Source organism: Lissotriton helveticus, chromosome 1_1, assembly GCF_964261635.1.
Source record: "Lissotriton helveticus chromosome 1_1, aLisHel1.1, whole genome shotgun sequence".
In the NCBI taxonomy this organism is placed as follows: domain Eukaryota; kingdom Metazoa; phylum Chordata; class Amphibia; order Caudata; family Salamandridae; genus Lissotriton; species Lissotriton helveticus.
In genome coordinates this window covers 486,876,841-486,898,187 of record NC_136057.1, presented here as the reverse complement: position 1 = coordinate 486,898,187, position 21,347 = coordinate 486,876,841, and the positions used below count along the sequence as shown (strand labels likewise).

At 46.2% G+C, this 21,347-nt stretch overlaps 1 protein-coding gene across 1 annotated transcript in view; it reads right to left on the bottom strand.

The window, feature by feature from the left end:
• The window catches only part of POLR3B (RNA polymerase III subunit B), a 943,591-nt gene that overhangs the window by 30,075 nt on the left and 892,169 nt on the right, over positions 1-21,347 (bottom strand). The window contains exon 26 of the mRNA XM_078673925.1: positions 10,205-10,318. Within this exon, the coding sequence (XP_078530051.1) occupies positions 10,205-10,318 (114 nt within the window). The remainder of the gene's footprint in view (positions 1-10,204; positions 10,319-21,347) is intronic.

Below are 21,347 nucleotides of genomic sequence, written 5' to 3'. Positions count from 1 at the left end.
AGTTTGTCCTATGGTTTGGCCCCTTGGTGTGGCAAAGACTCGCACCTACAGAATGAGTTGCAGTCAAAAATTTACAAAGCTGTCTTTGATCTGCCGAAATGTGCCTCGCCCGCCCAGGTCAGATTGGAATTCGGCCTCCAGCATCAGAAGTACAGGGGAATGAGTAGCTTTATAAAATTCTGCCACACTCTCCGCTCCTCTGACCCGGGCACTCTGAACAGCCTATGTTGGGACGAAATCAAGTCTCAGAGGGAGCAGGAAATGCCAAACTCCTGGGGGAGCTTCCTGAGTACCTCTCTAGTCAAGATGGAATTACAATCAGTATGGGACAAAGGGATGGATAGAGGAACTTTCAACAAAATAATAAATGTCGCAGCCAAAAAGAAATCTTTACTGGAGGACCAAATGGCGCTCACCAGGAGGCGGCATGGATGGACAGTTATAAACTCGTACCGGTTTTCAATGCCACAAGCTTATTTTTCCGCCCATTTCAGCTCTTATCTAAAAACGAGCTTCATAAAGTTTAGAATGGGCGTGCATGACTCTAAGGACCTATACCTCTCATGGAAACCAGCTTTCAATTCAGAATCCTGTCGACTATGCGGATTTAAAAAAGAAACCCTAATCCATCTACTATGCGCCTGTCCAGCCATCCAAATCCAAAGGAGACAGTATCTGAAATCCATTTTTAATGAATTGAACATCCGGTCCAGCAGACAAGCAGTTATACGCTGGTTAGAGGGCTCGTCGTGTATCCTGGCTTGCCGAGGAGTTAAATTCATGAAATCCGTCAATAGTCTCCTATTGCAAGCTGACGAAGACTAAACACAAATTCACGTTAAATCACTCTTACACCCTTTTCAAGGGGTATATTTTGTTAATTTTTGATACTCTTGTTTTAAACCAGTAACGTAATATTTTTAATAATTGAATTTTATTGCAATGTCATTTTTGTAATATAAAATAGTGATGTAAGCGATCCTTTTATTGCATGATAATGCTATTCGCCTAGGCAGTTTTTATTCCATTTTCTAGGGGGGTCTTTGTAATGATTTTAACTAATCAAACAATAAAAAAAACTTTGACTTTCTTTGACTGTCTAGAACTGTCTCTTTCTGATAGTATTTTCTAAGAGTTTTCTTTATGTGGAGTTCAACTACACGATTTCACCACCCACTACGTATGGTGGTCCAGACCACCTCTGGAACTTCCAGAGCTAATCCCCTTTCCTAGGTGTACATGTAGTTATGTTTTGGTTTCGTCACATCTTATTTATGTAGGTATAGAAGCCTATTTAATTGTCTATTGAAACACATTCACTCTATTTTGAGATTGTCTCTACCTACTGTTTCCTCTATTGATCTTGTTCTTCTTTCCCAGTGTAATAGATGAGTCAAGCGGGATTTGTCTGTGCATGTGACGCCAAACTTCTCAATACATGTTGCCTGTTGAGTAAATCAACCATCTGAAACAGATCTGTCAGTTGAGGATGATCAAGTGAGTTCTTCTTACTAAACCCTGTGTCTTCAATGCCTAGCATAAAGTCAAGATTATGAGTAAGTGCGACCACGGTAGAGGAAAACATTGTGACTTTAGTACAAAATAAAACTGGGTATCAGAGTCTCAGACTGGTGGCACAACCTCGCTACCCCTGCTACTCTCCTGGTGTTATCTAACTAAGATACTCCTGTATTGAGGTTCATCAGGGCCTGTGCACAAAAGCTTAAATTTTACAAGTTCACTTATAAATTTTACAACGTTTTAGACGGTCACTTTTCCCATGATTTGCATGTATATGATAACATACTCAGAAAGTGTTCTGCTCGCAAGCACATTTCTTCGTAACCATTTATCACAACACTGTACACTCTGTTCAAGGATAAAGCACATTGGGGGCGTGACCAAGCCACGGACCAAGATGGCCACGCTGCTCTGAAGCTCTGTTGGCCGCCTTGACAATCGCCCAGCATCCCACTCGCCAGTGAGACCTAGTGCCGGGAAACATATTGCCAAATGAGGACGGAAGGCTCCGGATCCGAAAGATGCCCAGCTGCGCCGATAAAAATGCGTAGATGAGGCGCATACGGCGGAGAATCGACCCGGCGTGCACAGCAAACATGGCGGCGCCCTGAGGGGGAGAGGAGCTCCGGCGGAGATACATCAGCCGTGGTGCTTGCAGTAAGTTCCAATATCGAGCGGGTGCGGTGAGTGGGCCAGGGGCGGGCCGGTGCGTTTAATTGCTGATGTGGCACTAGCGAGAGACCCATTGGCCTCTTGCAGGTGCAAACTAAGGCAGCCCCCCGTACGGAGCGCAGGCATGCACACGTACACAAATGGAGAAGTACCTCCTAGAAGCTTTTCAATGCCTCTATCAGGAGAATATCGAGGTGCACACAGTGCCACACAACAGGGGACAGATTTTGTCCTTTTAGAAGGGGCTCCGATGAGGTTGCACGCTAGGTGAATTGGCCTTCTACGATCTTTCTACAAGTTGTGGCATTGATCATTTGCGGCAACCAGGACGCCGATGAAGCGGACACTTGAAGCGCTTCGAGTTTTTTTCTAAGAATCATGGAGAAGAACTTCACCTTTTAATAAACCACGAATTTGTGGTCTTTGTTGCTTTTTTCACGTAATCGAGGGCAGGGTACACCTTAGCGTGTGTATACCACCCAGACTACCACCACTGCTCCTGAAACCTTATATTTGAATCATGGCTGAAACATGTAGACCAATATTTTAACTCCCCACACGACTCTTTTGACACCACCAACCTACCTAATCAGGCCAAGGTGTCCCACTTTGTTTTATCCGATTGCCCAATCACTCCAGAATAAATTCTACGAGTGAGTAGTATTGGACAACTTTTAAATATTCACTTGCAATATCGTACATATAAAAACCAAAAAACCCGCTCCACTGTAGTCAGGTGTCGCAGCACACCCGGATGGCACTCGGCTGTCCGGGTGGGACCCCGATGATGAAGCATGTCACCAACTAGGTTGGTGAGTGAGGGGTCTTCTAAAAGGACAAAATCGGTCCCCTATTGTGTGGCACTGTGTGCACCTCGATATTCTCCTGATAGAGGCATTGGAAAGCTTCTAGGAGGTACTCCTCCATTTGTTGTTGAAAATTGATTAAGGGGACCAGGAGTTTCCTCCTTACCTACAGTTAAACACCCTTTCTCTCATATTTGTTTCTCATGCACACAGACACACACAGGGATAGGGCCCGCGTGTGCTCATCGCCATTCGCCTAGGTCTGCTTACTGGTGCCGCGCCGAGTGCCGCAGGGGCGCTCTGAAATACCACACATTAGTACACGGGCGCCTGGTTTTGCCCCTGCCGGTCACTCCCCCATCGGAGAACTTCTACCTTGTCGCCGCTCGCCCTTTCAGCTATAGGCCATGTGCATGGGCCTTACCTGCATCTCCTCAGTAATCTCCACGCTCCCTCCTGTGCCACCACTCCAGCAAGTGCCACGTGGCCCTGTTGCCTACAGACTGCTCAGGCAGCTCCTAGCGCCGATATAGCTCCAGCAGGCGTTCCAAAGGTCCCCTGTGCCCCGGATCGCAGTGTGTTATCAATGCAACACTTCGAGCTTCATAGTAGAGGGGGTGCGGGACCTTCCTATCCCTGTTGTTCAACCAGGCCCTACTATCTGCTTTGTCTAGCTCTGCTACCAATAGACCCCGTGACCAGAGTTTGCGGCGTGTGGGCGGCATGGGCTGTAAAGACCCAAAACAACGGTTACTACCATTCGAAAAGGTGTCAGACACTGACCAGGACAATCCCGGTAACATGGCAGAGGGAGGGCAGCTACCACCTGCACCAGACTCCGCCACCCAGATGAGCTCTCTCCTGCAGGAAATGCGCACAGGCTTCAAGGCCCTACATGTCCGCATTGAGTAAAAATATAGCAGACATGGGGGTCAAGATTCAGGCTCATGACAGACGCCTAGATGTGGTTGAGTCCCGCACCTCTGACCTCGAAGATGGCACAGCACAAACACTCAAAAGACTGGATCGCGTTGAAAGAATCCTCAAGGAGGTCGCAACCAAGAACGAGGATTTGGAGGTGCGTAGTCGCCGAAATAACATTCTTATTTTGGGTGTGCCCGAGACCACAGCTACTGGCCACATGGACATCTTTGTGGAGTCAATATTGATAGATCTATATGGAAGGGACTCATTCACAGCGGGCTTTGTAGAGCGTGCCCATTGTTCGCTAGGGCCTAGACCAAACCCTGGCTGCCCACCTCGGCCTAATATAGCACAAATTATGAACTTCAGAGACCGAGACACTGCCCTTTGCATGTTGCGCGAATGTTGCGAAACGATATGACAAGGTTCCAAACTCTCACTGTTCCCAGATTTCACTATCATGGTACAGGAGGCCAGACGGAAATATAATGGAGTGAAAGCTACATTGAGGAATCTCGGACTGAAATATGGCATGTTGTACCCCGCCAGGCTCAGGGTCGAGGACAACAGCAGAGCCCGCGTTTTCGACTCTCCCACAGAGGTGCAAGAATTCTGCCATGCATTTAAGGTCAACAACGCTCGCCCTAATAACGAACATAGACACTCACCACCACAGAGTGGCTCAGACGCTAGCATGGTGCTTTTCTCCGGCTCGGGGCATGGTTGAACTCTCATTTAAGTCTCACTTTGCACTCTTACTCAATGATTCCGCAGCTGTTGGAGGTATACGCTGAAGCCCTGGAGAGGCAAGTCTTACCCCCTACTCTACGTGAGGCGGTCATTATCCTCCTCCCCAAACCAGGTAAAGACCCCCTTCACTGTGGCTCGTACCGGCCGCTATCGCTCTTGAACCTAGATTATAAAATATTAGCTAAGGTTCTTGCCACTTGACTTTCACTATTAATGGAATTCATAGTATCACCGGCACAGTCAGGTTTCATTCCCCACCGCTCTACTGCTTTTAATCTGCGAACCTTATTTAATACTTTACATAGAATAAACCGGATGTCTGAGCTGCCGCAATTCTATTAGACACCGGGAAGGCATTCGACTCTGTTGAATGGCCATTCGTCATATCTATTATGAAACGTATGGGGATGCCAACAGGATTCATAGCCACAACAGCATTATTATACAGCCAACCCACAGCCAGGCTGAGGCTGAACGGCACATTGTCTGCTCCCTTCACCCCTTCGCGAGGTACAAGACAGGGATGTTCACTCTCACCCCCATTATTTATTTTAGCCATGGACCCACTGCTGTGACATTTTCAAGAGAAACACCTACAGAGAGGACTACAGTTCAACACAGGCCCGCTGTTGGTATCGCTATATGCGGACGACACAATACTGTACGTCCGGGACACGCAGGCAAACCTAGACCCTCTGTTGATTAAAATTCAGAGATTTGGTTCATATTCAGGGCTGGGCATAAACTGGAAAAAGTCAGTAATTTTTCCCCTCACGGCTAGTACAGCCCGATGGGACCTGGAGCTCCCACTACAATGGTGCACAGAATTGGTTAAGTATTTAGGCATCCATATACATTTGGAGGCTGAACAAATAGTTAGACGAAACTATGGACAGGCTGTTTCCACCCTGGAGGAACAAATAGACAAATGGCTAAAGCTCCCATTATTAATGGCAGGTAGAGTGGCCCTTGTTAAAATGGTTGTGCTTCCTAAATTTTTTTATTTATTTCATAATATTCCAATCCCCCTTCCTAATAGTTTCTTTACGACTTTACGCACTCATTTAATACGACTGATATGGGGCAACAGAGGTGCCCGTGTTAAGTGGCAAATCTTGACACTACCTTATGACAGAGGGGGATACGGTGTCCCAGACACGCGACTATACTACTTGGTAGCCCAGTGAAGCTACGCTCAGGCATGGTATCACCCAGATGCAAGAATTCCCTATTTACGCCCGGAATCGGATCTGGTTCATCCAGACACTCTGGCAGCGATTTTGCCTACCGGTTTCCGCAGAGACCCCAAACGATATCGACAACCAGTTGGGCATGGGAGAAACTGAGACGACTTACTCTCACTCCAATTCTTTACTCCTCCGTATTACCTCTCTCGAATGCCAGGTTGCTTTCAATCACGGGTAAAAGACTTGTGCAGCGAACAGGTGCTAAATTTAACCTAGCAAAAATGGTTGATCTGTTTCCGAAAGGCCACATCTTTGAGGCCGACAATGTATCCCAATTCCCTGAAGCCACATTCATGGATAAATTTGTTCTTACGAGATTACGGTCTGCACTACGCTCCATAGCCCCTGATTTCCCTCTCAAACCTCCGTCATTCACACCACTGACCATGGTAATAGAAAGGGAACGAGGCGTTCACCTGATCTCCAGACTTTATAAAGCATGTGCAACTATTATCCCTGTCGATGACAGTGGAGTACGCACCGCATGGGAGAAGGACTTAGGCAACCCAATCACGGATGAACAATGGTCTTTCTGCTGTTCAGTTACAAAAAATGTTTCTCTCAACAGCCGTCATAGATTAATACATTTAAAATGTTTGCGTAGAACATACATAACCCCATCCAGAACGCACAGAATAGATCCATCCAGATCTCTTCACTGTCCTGAATGTAAGGCTTCGAATGAGGACTTCGTCCACATGGCTTGGACATGCCCGCGTTCACACAAGTTTTGGGAACAGGTGCATGCCACTATAAGCAGTATGGTAAATGTTCCAATGTTGCCCCTACCAGAAATAGCACTACTAGGGTATGTTGCTCAGTTCCCTTCCAAGATCAGGAAGTTTGTCGCCAATGGACTTTTGTTAGCCAAAAGAGAAGCTGCCATATATTGGGGTGGGAAGGCCTAGCCTTCAATTAAGGACTGGATGAATAGTTTAGCATCATGTTCTATGAAAAGTGAGTTGTAGGCGAGCACGACCCCCCCCCCCCCCTCCTCCAGACCTAGGGACATATGGGGACCTTTCAGAACATATTTAACTACAGAACAGGACGACTCTGCCACGTCACAAGAGCTGGGCATACCACCAACTGGGGTGGTGTAAGACACACTAGACGTATGATATTTGGGTTTCATGTTGCATACAGATACGCTCTGTTTGACTGCTGGATAAAGCGGAGGGGACCAGGCCACAAACATAGGCACAAAACAGTATATTAGGAGATTAATTGCACTACAATTGTGATAAGGTCTGATGAGGGCCGGGATAGTATACATTTTTCATTGGATATTCAGTGTTGTTTGAATATATCATTTTGCTTAAACACCCGGACTGCATATCCAGTATTGTTTTGCTGTAAGATACCTTTGTATTTATCATTGCATAATTCAATGATCTGTGGAAACTTGTAAATAAAGTTATTTAAAAAAAAAAAACGATAAAGCACACTGAGCACCCTGCCTTTGCATATTGTTGTCTGTTAGGAGACAGTTCTGAATCAGAAAGACAAACAATGACACTAACAATGGACCTCAGACAGAGTGCAAATGGAACCAGTTTCTATTATATAAACTGCTTCTGAGCTTTGGCTCTCCAGAGGAGCATTTCCATGGATTATCCCGTACAATCACCTGTTACTCATTTCCAGCCTTGCTGACTCTCATATCTATCATGCAAAGGACGGCAGCTTGTTCTACACAAGCCTGGCTTCCTGATACTTCACATACAGGTAAATGGAGAGTTAGGCTGCTGCAAGTGATCTAGCATATTGTATTGATACTGTGCTCTCTAGATTATAGGTAGTGCTAGGTAGAAGTACCATTATGCTATATGTTCATATACTCATATAATCACAGCAATAATTGTAATGGTTGAATTGTTCATCGTATTCACCATTCTTGTAATACTAGTAACAATACTTTGTTTCCTTCTACTAATAATTGCAGCTCATGTATTTTACACAAGAATCCATTTGCTTCAATAAATTATTGAAATGCCAGTTTGTGTATTTCTTACGTCTCCCTTTGGGCATGCCTGAGGTAACAAGGAAAAGCTATATCTGTTTCCACGATTTCCTTGGGGAAATTAAAGAGTTCATGTTCTGAGGTTGCAGACACCATCCGGTACCCTGTCAGGTTTAGGGGTCCAGATGGTGCACTGTGAGCTAGTTAGGAATATAGTGGGCTCAGTCCCATATTTGGATGCATATGTTGTCCAAACGAACAGTCTTACTTAATTAGTAGGAACCGTACAAGACTCCATTTAGTAGCTGGAGGCAAACTTTTCAAACATAATTTTAAAAATACATAATTGCAGCAGATCTTAATCTTTCTTAGATGAGTTGTCCCCTTTCTTATGTATCTATTGGGCATTATTTAGTAAACAGCTGTTTTTTATTTCAGATTCTTTATCATGGGGATGAATCTAACTTTAGACACAGACTTATATAATGCAATATAAGAACATAGATGAACTCAATCTCTCAACAGGTCTACAAATGGGTTGGAAATCTTGCTGAGTTCTAGCAATAATAAGGGTTTCACATCTGGCTCAAGGGTTTAGAGTGGTACTGTATTTTTATCGGCAGAGAAGTACTGACCTTTCATCTGCCCCACAAACTCTACTAGAAGTATCAGCTCAGGCACCCCTCACATTAATCTTACAGGAGTTCCCCTCCACCCAATGACACTACCTATGCCAGGGTACACTGGGCACCCTGCTCTCCTCAACATACACTGCAAACTTTGTCCCATATTACTCAGTTTCATTAGTGTCCTGGAATGTCAAGGAGTGATCTCCAGATGGGCCACTGCATCCGCCTACTATTGGAGATGAGCAGGAAGCATCTTGGTGACCTGCCAACTTTGCAAGGCTGGAAAAGAAAGCAGCTTAGAGATTCAAGAAGTGCCAATCACCTCGGGACACAGAAGGTCTATCACCTCGGGACTCAGAAGGTCGGCCACATGCAGATTTCTTATATGAACACTTTTTTTATGTGCCAGACTGAAACTGGTCAGTTTTCCAATAATAAAAGTGAAACACCTACGTAACAGTATAAAGAACAGTATTAAAATATATATACAAACATTCTATTATCATGCATTTTCCTGCTGCTGAGATGCTTGACATTTATGCATCTACTGTGACTGAGCCATAAAGATTAGGCTTAACCAAGGTAGAGCTTGGAAGAAAGTCTGACAAATTTTATAGCTGGAAACTGCATTTAGTCTGGTTTAGCCAAAATACAGTTGCCAAAACGTATAACTTTTCAAGCCTGTTGTAGTCCATGCTGTCATTGCATGAAAATGAATTGCTAAGCTATCTCTGTGTGGGGTTTAAGGAACTAGTGGCAAAGAGCAGGAGAGTGATAAAAGGCACAGAAGGTCAAGGCACAATCTGAAGCAACCAAATGCTGGAGGATGTTTGGCAAGCCCAGGTCTGGGAAAATGTTCCCAATGCTTAACTATGCATCATCACGTGCAAAAGGACCAGCAGTGAATCAAAAAAGGAAAGAGCTACTTGGACGTGGGTGAAGCTAAAAGGCCAAAGTGGCGTACCATGTAATTGCCCAATCAGTGTTGTCCTAGGGCTCTTTATTATTAGCAAGACCTGCCTGTATAAAAAGGGCAAACATTTCCTAACATTTCATACTCATGGCCAACTTGACACTAGCATCAAAAGGACAAACATTTTAATCATCAACACAGAATAGCTTTTTTAAATGCATGTATCTTGCCCCCATGCACTGGAATCAACTGTCCATCCAAATACGCACCAATCCTCACCACTTTAGGAAACTCCTAAAGACTGAATTGTTTCAGTAATTGGCCTGCCTAGCCCTACTTACACCATTCTTTAGCATGGAGATAAAGCTTTGGGGGTGATGCCTGCCCTTACAAATTCAATTCAATGTAATAGTTTCCCCATGGATCCACTGGATCATTTAATCAAGTTCAAGCTAGTTGTGGAGACTGGAAATGGAGAGATAGAAGCTTTTATTTTTTGTAAATGATTTGCATGAGAAAGGTCATTACAAGACTGACTCTTGCTCTGTGCCTGATGAAGGTCTTTTGACACGCAAGTGAACAATATTTATGCCTTGGGAACTGATAAAACTGTGCTGATCAATAAAATGGCTGTAAAGCAGGCAAAAGCTTCTTACTGGGGACAATATCATGTGATTCAATACAATGGGAGATGACCATCAGCTTTTCTCTACCAGTCAAATAAAAGAGATACACTTAGGCATGTACCAATACCTTAATAAAGTATTAATACTTCGTACCTGGTCAGGACCGCTCTAGGTCCCCGAGCTCTTGCATGCATCTTGTCTAGCACCATGTGTTTCAGCTTCTGATAGTAAACGGGCCCAAAATAGATGTAGGCTTCCAAAGGTTCTCTAATGGATACAAGCAAAACCAGGATTATACTATTTAAATTACACAATTACTAAAGCGAGCCACCCTTTTCAAATTTCCTGCAGTGAAAGTACACATTCCTCTCCTAGTATCAGTATCAGAGTTAATTTACCACATAATGAACAGGGTACACAAAGCGTTGATTTTTCTTTACCGTTACCACAAACTTTCCTTCACTCACTAAAAATTGTACACCCTGTTCAGGTGAACTGGCTAAATGTTCGTTCCAAATTCCGCCTAATGATAGAAAGATTGATTTGAATTTAGGAATAATTTGCTTTAATGCCATCTGTTTTAAATTACAAAGACAGTCCATGCCAAAGCGGGTGAAGTACATACCTACGGAGAGAGAGAGAGACAGATGTTTCTATTTTTGTATGCCACACACGCATATTTGTTTATATACACATAAAAGCAAAAGAGGAACAGAGAAAAGGGAGAGGCTACAGTGATATTTGTCTTTGGGGGAGAGGAAAAATGGGGCAGCAATACCGAGGGGGACAGTTATAGTACATAACATCTTGCAATGGTGTGTCAAGCATAGGTGTCCATGATACCAATAGCACATGAGGATATTAGTCCATTTCGGCAACGGGTGGTCCCAGAAAAGAAGAGATTTTACACAGCAAGAATTTAGTGTGTCCAAAAGCGGGATAGATTAAGAAAGAAGAGAAAGAGGGGTGGGTGCAGAAAGGGGGAGGGGGATCTACCCGCATGAACACTCAAGATAGGCAGGTATAGGGCCCGGAAAGGCTGAGGCTATTTTGAGGAGATGGTATAAGCAACTAGAAATATGCAAGTATGAAGCAGGCGTGCATCCCTGTGGGGCAATGCTCAGTGCGTATGTGGCAAGCTTGTGGGTGATGTTCTATCGTGATCAGTTGAAGACGCATGGGATGGGACAGGGGACTCATGTTGCATGTGGAGTAGGTAAAGGAGATATTAATGCCAGATATCCTTAGGTCGTGATGCAGTGGGTTGAACTGAGGAGCTTTTCTCAGTATGTCATACTGCGGAGCCATGTCTCCTTCGTGGGACATAGTCTGGTGCCCCAATGCAATGCAAGTTCCCTTTTAGTTAACAGTTGGTGTATAGCTATGAATCTGGGGTGACTAAGTGGGATGTCCTTGACTACTCCAAAAGGTCCAGTTTGGGGGAGGAGACATATCGGAAAGCACCTGAAATATTGTGGTCCAGTATATAAATATGAGTGGACAGGTCCAGGTCATATGTGCAAAGTCGGTGTTGGGTCATATTTAGCCAGTTCTACCCGTGTGATGTATATTCGGTGAATGGATTTGAAACGAAGTAGTTTATGCCTGTGGTTAGGGAATAACCTCTTAATTTGTTCATGACTGCATGCCCACTCTTTGTCAGATAAGGCTTGACCTAGATCCTCTTCCCAGTGGCACCGCACCCCCTGTCTTTTACTTGTTTGAGCGCCATACACGCCCAGTATAGCTTAGTGACCAGGTGCGACCCGTCCTGCTCATCTATTAGAAGTGTGAGAGGTGCGAACTCCTCTAGTGGGAGGGGAAAGGAGGGGATTGTGGAGCAGAGAGCACTGAGTAGTCTAGTCGTAATGAATTAGTCCATGTGGGACATCTCTGCCCGCGAAATCAGGTCGGCCCTAGACAACGCATAGCCAACCGGAAATAGGGATCCCATAGTGTGTAATTGCAACTTACTGAGTGTACATTGAACTACTTTCTCGGCTGTAGATGGTATAAGTGGGTTCTGAAGTAATGGGAGGTTGGGTGAGTATAGAGAGCCTGAGCCTAGAAGTAGACTTAGCTTGCGCTAGGCCCAGCAAGTGGTAGATAAAGGCTGTATATCCTTAGGGTCTAGTCGCATGCCTAGTGGAAATATTGCCCGTAGATTGGTGGGTTTGGACAGGTCTGGCTTGGGTTTGGTGTATGGTATGCGAGCATCAGGGTGGAACCAGTGATAAGTGAAATGGGCTTGTGCGACCAGGTAATATAGATGTAGGTCAGGGACAGCAAATCCTCCTCGTTCGTAAGGCAGGGTTAGAGTGTTTCAGGCTATCCGCGGCCTCCGTCCAGCCCAAACCAAGCGGATCAGCAGGCCGCAGAGTTGCGAAAAGAATGCCTTAGTTAATGGGATAGGTATATTGACAAATAAGTAGAAGAATCGAGGAAGGACATTCATTTTAATAAGGGCAATGCTGCCGGCCATGGATAATGGTTGCTGGATACAGTGCTCTACCTGCAAGGTGAGCATCTCCATGGCGGGTCCATAGTTAAGAAGGATAACCTGTTCTTTATTTCTGTGCAGGGTGATTCCTAGGTACTTTGTGGTATCCTCCGCCAACCGGAGAGGGAGATTGCCGCCTGACAGGTTAGTCGAGTCTGTGAGAGAGAATAGCTCCGACTTGCCCCAGTTAATACGCAGGCCGGACAGGTCTCCAAAGCTGCTGATCTCGGCAATAAGGGGTTGCAAACGTAGGGGTCTCTGATAAAAAGCAGGATATCATCTGCATACATAGTAAAAAGCAGAGGTACTGGGCAGAATTGGTGGCTGCAGTGCATATGTTTCTCTTGGAGATGCCTGAATAGGGGATTCGTTGCTACTATAAAGAGCAGGGGAGAAAGAGTACAGCCCTGACGGGTGCTGCGAGAAACCAGAAAGGGGGATGACAGGCAGCCGTTCACTCGGAGCCTAGCCGGGGGGATGAGTATAGAAGTGCAATCAATGCGATGATGTATGCGGGCATGCGAAGCTTACGGAGCGTGGCAAAGAGAAAAGGCATTCAAGGGAGTCGAAGGACTTCTCGGCTTCGACAAGGGCCACCGCTGCTGGGGTAGTCGGTGACATCCTATTTATTACTGAAAATACAGTCCAGAGGTTCAGGGTGGTCGATCTATGCGGAATGAAACCGGGTTGTACCGGTGGGAGAATTTGTATTTTCTTGATGAAGTTTATTAAGGAGAGGGGGCGATATGAATTGCAAGTAGTGGGGTCTTTTTCAGGTTTCCGCAGAAGAGAGATTGCTGCTTCTCTCATTGAAGGGCGGAGAGCTCCATTAGCAAGTGATTTGGCATAAACCTCCAGTAGATGTGGTATATGTGTTTGCTTAAATGTTTTGTAAAAGGTTCCGGATAGTCCATCAAGGATGGGAGCCTTTGATCGTCAAGAGCGTCTATGGCCTGGCCGATCTCTTCTGCGGTAAAAGGTTCATTGAGGAATTGTGCTGGTCCCTTAGTCAGCCATTCCATTGCAACCTCTTCCAAGTAGTTGTGATGATGTGTGAAGTCAGTGGGGAGTTTGGTTGCATATGGAGACTGACAGTAGGAAACTAGTTCTGCCATTATGTCGGTATTGTCTGTGGTAATGGAATTGTCGGGATGCTGCAGAGAAGTGATGTGTCTAGTTTTCCGGGGGGGTCGCACCAGGCGTGCAAGAGTCCTGTTAGGGCGCTCTCCCTCGCCGGACAGTATTTGACCAGTAGTGTGGCCTCCCTGTCAGCGTGTTCGTCAAATTAGAGTATGAGAGCGTTGCGTTTATGAGAAGTGTCAGATGAAGTGGGCGAGTTGTCTAATGTGGTTGTTCGGCTTCAAGTCGGTCAAGGCTATTGCGTATTGAGCGTAGAACTCCAGCTTGCTTGGAGATGCAAATGCCATGAAAATAGGCCTTGAATGCGTCCCATAACACTGTGTATTGTGTCACCGAGCCAGAGTTTGATGTGAAGTATTTGAGAATTGCGTTGTGCAGCTTGGATTTGAAGAGGGTGTCTGACAAAGCTGTAGCCGGGAAGGTCCATCTACGTTCCAACCCAGTAGTGTATGGGATAGCCAGTTGAAGAAGTACGGGAGCATGGTCCGATAAAGTACAGCATTGAGTTTCTATGTTGCGAATCCATTGGCAGCCAAGTGCGTTAGAAAACCAATAATCTGTTCGTGTCCAGGTAGAATGCGGTGCTGAATTTAATGTGTAGCCTGGTGCATCAGGGTGGTGTGACCACCATACGTTACACAGGGCTAGGGAGCGCAGAAGGTCTTGGAATGCTTGTAGAGCTTGGGGCTTTATGTTTTGCCTGGAGCTGCAGTAATACTGGCCAGGGTCTAGCCAGAGGTTCAGATCCCCCCTGAGAAGTAGTGTGTCAATCATGCCTGTGGAGCAGTGCGTGGAGATCAGAAAAGAATGCAGAGTCATCTATGTTAGGAGAGTAGATGTTGAGGAGTAGGGTTGTTTTGTCCAGCAGCAACCCGACCACCAAAAGGTATCGCCTGTGTTCGTCGGCGATGGTAAGCTGATGGGTGAAGGGGAGGCTGCGATAAATTAGGATATTCACTCCACAGGAGTAAGTGCTGTAGCCAGAGAAGAATCAATGGGGCCAGATGAGGAAGCAAATGGGGGAGGTTTGCGGGTGTAGGTGTGTTTCTTGTAGAAATTCTATCTTAAAGTGGTGTCTACGGAGGTAGGCTAGTACAAGCTTACGGTTCCTGGGGTTGTTAAGTCCCCGCACGTTCCAGGTAAGCAGCCTCTCCTCCACACTTGCGTCAGGATTCAATGCCATTGGGACAGATGGATGTATGTGTTTATGATGTGATTACGGAGTGCACTGCATGCGGAGGAGGGAGGCACATAGGGAGGGAACAAGGACAAAAAGAGGGGCAAAAGAGCAGACTAAGAAAGAACAAATACCCAAAGAAACCACCCACCACCCTCACCAGGGCGCAAAGGCCTGCAAATTCCCAAAATCCTAACTTTAAAAAAAATTATATCTCAAAGTCAAATCGGTCGATGTCAACCACAGGGGGCGGGAAAAGCTTTGGAAGCCTAATGCCAGTTCTGTATAAATATAATGTACCACTTGTAGAAGAGGAGTACAGAAACGTTTGTAATGTTTTGAAACATCGTAGTCATCACTTAGTTCCAATGTAGGTTGCCGTCGCATCACAGCGCACTGTAACAGAGAGCAACAATCTCCAGTTTATGTCAAAACAGGATGCCTAGAATACTTGCCATCATGGTGGAAAGGGAGGTAGCGAGAGGGGGAGTTCAGCACGTGCCGCCAGCTGTCGGTCCGGGGATTGGTGTCCAGAGGAGTGAGGAGGGCTTCTGCGATTATTATCCTTTTGTAGTTTACAGAAGGTCAGAGCTTTGGCCGGGGTATCAAAATAACGGGATCATCTATGGTTACCCTCAACCGTGCAGGGTAGAGCATGCTGTATTTTAGGCCTAACTTATGAAGCTGCATTTTCGCATCTGTAAATTTGCGACAAGCTTCTTAAACTGAGGCTGTGTGGTCTGGGTAGAAAGAGAGCGTGGAGCCTTGGTAATGTAACAGTGCATTCTCTCAGGCCAGGCGAAGCACTGTGTCCCTGTCCCTATAGTTGAGTAAGCGTGCGATTATGGGCCGTGGAGGGGCGGGAGCCCAGTGACATGTGCGCCCTTTCCACGAGAAGGACCTTGCAGAAATGTTCTGTTCCGAAAAGTTTGGTAAGCAATGTCTCAACAAAGACCTCAGGACGCCCAATGGTTGTAGACTACAGAATTTGTATATTATTTCTCTGGGATCTGGCCTCTAAGTCTTCATTCTTTATTGCTATGGCCTTCAGCAATCGCTCTGTCTTTTCTAACCGGCGCGTGGTGTCCTTTCTTGGTCTTCATAGGTGGAGATGAGTTCTTCAGCTTCATCAAGCTGGGTGTTTTGGCTGTCAAGGTGTTCTACCATTCTGTCGAGTCGCGAGGTGAGTGAGTCGAATCGAGTCGATGGCGCGGAACTCAGCGAGCAGTTCTGCCATGATGGCCACTGTGCCCTCGAGTGCGGGGGTTGTACATCCGACTCTACCTTGCTCTCTGTATCGGGGTTCTGACCAGGGTGTTCTGATGTGTCAGGCATGTCAAATGTCAGCATACGCTGTTTCAGATCGCCTCAACCCATTATGTCAGTTGGAGAGATGGTGGCAGCCAGGTAAGTTGTGGCAGTTTTCTCGGGGGTGCAGCAGTGAAAAACAGGAGGGATGTCACACAGGGGGCCGCCAGCCTGTTGAGCTCCGAGAGAGGAGGATCCAGCCTGTGGAAGGAGAGAAGAGCACCGGGGTGTCTCTGCCCTGGAGAGGGACTCGACCGAGTCTTGAGTTGCTTGGGGCTTGAGGGAGCTGGGCCCAAGAAACAAGTGGGTGGTGGGGTTTTTAAGAGCAAGTGGTTGGAGGCTGCGCTCCGGCTATGGGGGCCGCTCGGTCGTACCCTGCATGATGAGTCAGATTACGGCTTGCCAGTGGATTCCAGTTTGCAGGCAGAAGAGTAGATGAGGCACAGCAAGGTCCTGGTGTTGTAGCCTAATAAGTGTTTTTCCCTCTCCCCTCCCACTTGGTGGTGCCGTGTCTAGCCCCCGGTATAAGGAGAAGGGGGGATAATCCACTGTGTTGTTCCTGTGACAGTGGTGAACTCAAGGGGAGTCCAGAGCTAAACAGAATCGGCCGAGGCCTTGCTTTGGGCCTACCTCTAGGCCAATAGTTATTGCAGTGTTGGAGCGGTTAGTTGGATGAGGCCTCACTTTGCGGCTGCTCTTTCCCTAACCGGAGAGAGAGAGGCTGTACGTGTGGAATCTCCAGAGGGTAAAGAGGCCGGTGCTGTTTAGTTGGGGAGCTGTGCCGGGCCAGGAGAGGACAGCAGGTTAGTGTAAGCACATGCGGGCTCCCGCGCCATGCATGTCGTTAGGCCGTGGAGTGGCTTCTGTCACTCACCCGGGTCCCGGATGCTGGCTGTCGCAGTTCGTTCCAACTCCGGCACCGGCATTCAAGCCGTAGTGTTCCCAGCCGAGGGCAGCCTGGTGAGGATGGAAGGCCCAGCAGAGCACCGCAGCTCTGGCCTGTCATCGCAGGGCCCTCCGAGGCAGGATGGGCCTGCTTCATGCCCCGGCGGGGTCCCTGGTCAGCTCGATGACACAGAGCTGGCACTCAGTGATGTTGCCGCAGTGTTGGATGTCCGCTGGGCGACATTTTTTGAAAAATGGATGACATTTCCTTTCGTTAAATTAAGGGAATTGAGCACCGGAGCTTCAATGCTGTGGGGCCATCCTGGTCACCAGCTTGGCAATGCCCCCGCTGCTTTTGCTTTTAAGCAGCCTGACTTCAAGGTGAATACACTGGAAGCCGTATCTAAGATAGAATTTTGAATTGGTAGTGTTATCCACTGACCATGAACTCAAGGTGCTAGTCAGTCATGGACAGTGTGGATGGTAATCAGTATGTTTGCATCCTTCATGTCTAAATCCATCGTGAAGATTCCTTGGGGGAGTATCGGTACAACGTCATGTAGGATTGCCATATGAAAGTGCCCCGGCAAGTGGTCTCAGATTTATAATGGTCCTGAGGGAAATGGCGAAGGGTAAATTCTAAGCAACAACCCTGCTGAACTACTGCTAAAATCTATTGATCTGATGTGATTTCCTCCCAGTGGGGATGGAAATCCTTTAGTATCCCCGGGCAGATGTTGTGTGATCGGGGAAGCATGGGCAAGTAAGTGTTCGGCGGTGGAGGAGGCTCCTTTGGCAAAGCATACTTTGCCCCTGTTTTTGTTGTTGTTCCTCCAGGAGCTGCCCCTTTTATACCCTCCGCCTGACCGTGACACACGAAAGGCCTGCTGCTGGCGGTAGTAGGTTTGTACATTTCTGGGGAGGTGTGGTCTTTCCCTTCCCTTAGCTTGTTGCCTGCAAAAGGCCCCCTTGGAGAGGCAGAGTATAGTGTACCCATAGACTCGTGTCCTTCATTTTTTCTAACATTTTTCTACTGGGGGGGGGCCAAAGAGATGTCCTCTAATAAAGTGGATGTTGAGCAGGTGCATAATCATTTATGGTGGTGCTACAAGAGGCTAGTGTTAATGCTATGGGGAGCAGTATCCGAACGATTCTGTGCACAGTGGAAATTGCATGGGAAATAATCACCTCAGCAATAAGAATAATCACCTTGGCCACAAGCTACACTAGTGCCTCCATTTCTTCCCAATGAAACCTGCTATACCTCAACAATAAGCAAACAGAATTTGCGATACGCCAGTGGGTGACTGCTGTGACTGCCATGTACTTGTGGGCAGCATCAAGAGGACTGTTTTCAGTGTCTGATCAACATGGTGATCAGTGTTGTATGTACCACCAAGGAGTGTGCCAGGACCTGGCCACGGATATAGCTTTGAACTTCTCCTCGACCCTTGTGTGACTACCTTTGCCTTAACAGAGTCTTTGAAGTTATCTGGGACCAACGTACGCATGTCCTTGATCATGAGTAAGAACTGAACAGTTCATTTAGTTTTGGAGAGAGTCTACACTAGGAAATTGTTGTCCTCCTCCATGACATGCATGTAAACCGTATGTAGGTGAACTGCCCTCTGAACATCCAACAGTGATCTGTATGGCTCAGGTTTTTAGAGATGTGACTAAGCCATCTTTGTATCCATTCGCTTTACACGTTATTGATGACGGCAGTCTGTTCTGGAAGCATACGCTTTATTCTACTTGATGAATACGAGTTTACACTCTAGAATGAGGTAGACAGACAAATGGCTTTAGTCCTGATAAGGTCCGCAGTCATACCTTTGGGTCGAAACATCAACAATATACCTTGGGTTGTGTATTGATTATTCAAAATAGAGATTTGAAAATTCATGCTGGACTTCTGTTGTTTGACAACCTGGGATCTACTTGCGGATTAGATTATCGAATATTTACCATTTTGAACTCTGTGTCATCTGCACTATTGTCTATTTAATGTTGATTCCCTGTGATATATGAATACAGATCCTTTTTGTTTACACAAATAGGCTCTGTGCAATGAGTCCCTCCACCAGCTTCTGCAGGATGGGTGCCTCAGATTCGTCTGATCTTGGTTTTGGAGTCACTTTCTGTTTCTATTTTGGATCTGAAGGAGGGTGCTTGGCACCTTTTGGTCCAGGGGGAGTCAGCAACTGTCACAGCTCGACACCCTTCATTGGCTGCTTTCTTGAGTCTTACCGGTGCCTGGCTTTGGTTAACCAGTGGCTGGTTGGATCTTTCTCTACTGCTCAGGCTCAATGCCTAATTCCCATAAAATCAGTGCTAAGCCTAGGCATGGGGGTGTATAGTAGAATAGGGGGTTTGTCTTCTGGCTTTGCTGATCTGGAGTCATACTTATGCCCCTTGGACTCTTCTTTGTTCAGGACATTGCTATTTCTGACGCCACAGACACCCTGTCTTATTCTTCTCCCTCGGATGTGCTCAATGACAAGTCGGGGTTGGATGTCGGTTGGTTCACCAGCCCCACCTCATCCTCTTCGATACGGAGTGTGTCCTAGTCCCCAAAAATGTTTGCCATCTCTGAGCAAGACTGCTGCTGTATCTTGGAATATCCCATTGTTGTTCACTTCGATACCGTAGGGTTTTTTTTTTTACAAAGGAAGATGAGGCAGATAACTTGTTGTGGTCAGTGGAGAGGCACAGGTTGTAAATGCCATTCTAGTCCATCCAAAGATATTTTACATCACACATTGGACAGAATTGGAAGAGTGTGCATTCCATCCTGTATAATTATCCGAGGTGAGCTCAGCAGGAACTGAAGGGGACTCGACTGAGGAGCCAGGATGTCTAAGCGAGACAGTAGTGGTCAGTTGAGAAAGTCAAGCGGTTTGGTGACTGGGAGAGCTGCCGAGTAGGCACTGACCCCGTGGTGATTGTTAACTGGTCCTTCGGTCTCCAAAAGTGGAGTCAGTAGGTATGAAAATGCTGTGAGAATAACATTAGTCTCAGAGCCGTTGTTGGACATGTCTGAACCCAACGGCGAAAAAAAAAAATCTCCAGTGGAGTCAATGCCCATGCACATTGTGGACTAGGGAAAGAGTCACAAAGCATACTAAGACTGAAAACTTCTTTGAAGAAAAGATTGTAATGTTTGAGCCCAACACTAGAGTACAGGAGTATGCAAAGCAAGTGTATCTATGGCCACACATGCTATGAAAAGGGTTTACCAGAAGCAGGTTGAATAGGGAGCCCCAAGCCTGGCTCTGGAGAGGGCAGAAATCCAAAGCTAAAGGCCAAGTATTATTTTACTGTGCCCACTTCCAGGCATTCATTAACAAAGGGAAGCGCAAAATCTAAAATCAATAGGATGTCATTTAGAAAAGGCTCAGCACCAGGAGGTTTCTGTATTATATAATATTTATGCAACTAGCAGTGACAGCAATCATGTCAGCCAGATGAGTTCTAAACTTCATGCTCACTAGAGCAATAATGGGAATGGAGGGAAATACACAGTGAAGAAGAAAGTCTCAATTAGAGAGCAAAACATTCCCCATCTTCCCACTGAACTGAGCACACTTGTGATTGACATTAGAGGCAATTTGGTACATCTCCTAAGTCTCCCAGCAAACAAAAGAATATCCACCAACTCCTTATTCAGCTCCCACATGCTTTTCATGGTCTGCTTGAAAACAGCTTGCACCAGCCAGATGGGTCATCAAGATGAAAACCCTGAAGGGACATAACCCATGACCTTAGAGCTGGGCATTAGTTGCATTGCTCTAATAAGCAGAAACGGCCCACCTGAACATATAATGTACCCCCGTGGTTGTATCCATCAAGACATAGACTTTGTGGCTTACACTAAGGGAAAGAAGGTGACTAGGGCTTGCTGAACTGTCTGGAACTCAAGAAGGTTGATATAGCAATATCTCCTGTGTTCCAAGGGCCACTAACAGACATTCTAGATGTGTACTACACACCTCAAATGGAAGGCAAATGTGATATCAATCACCTCACTTTATGGTTGGCTTCTAGTTGTCTACCGAACAAAATACTTCCAGATTCCAGACCAATGCAAAGTTTGCAACTACGGATAGCATATTCAGCACGATGTCCGACGGCTGGTGCCAAGAAATACAGACACTCAAATACTAAGTACATTTTAAAGCACGTCTGAAAAAGTAGGAAGCTAGCAATCTTAGAAGGTAGAGGAAAACTCACTGGGTAATATACTTACCAAACCCTCTAGAACCAGAAGGAGTTTCATTTGTTAA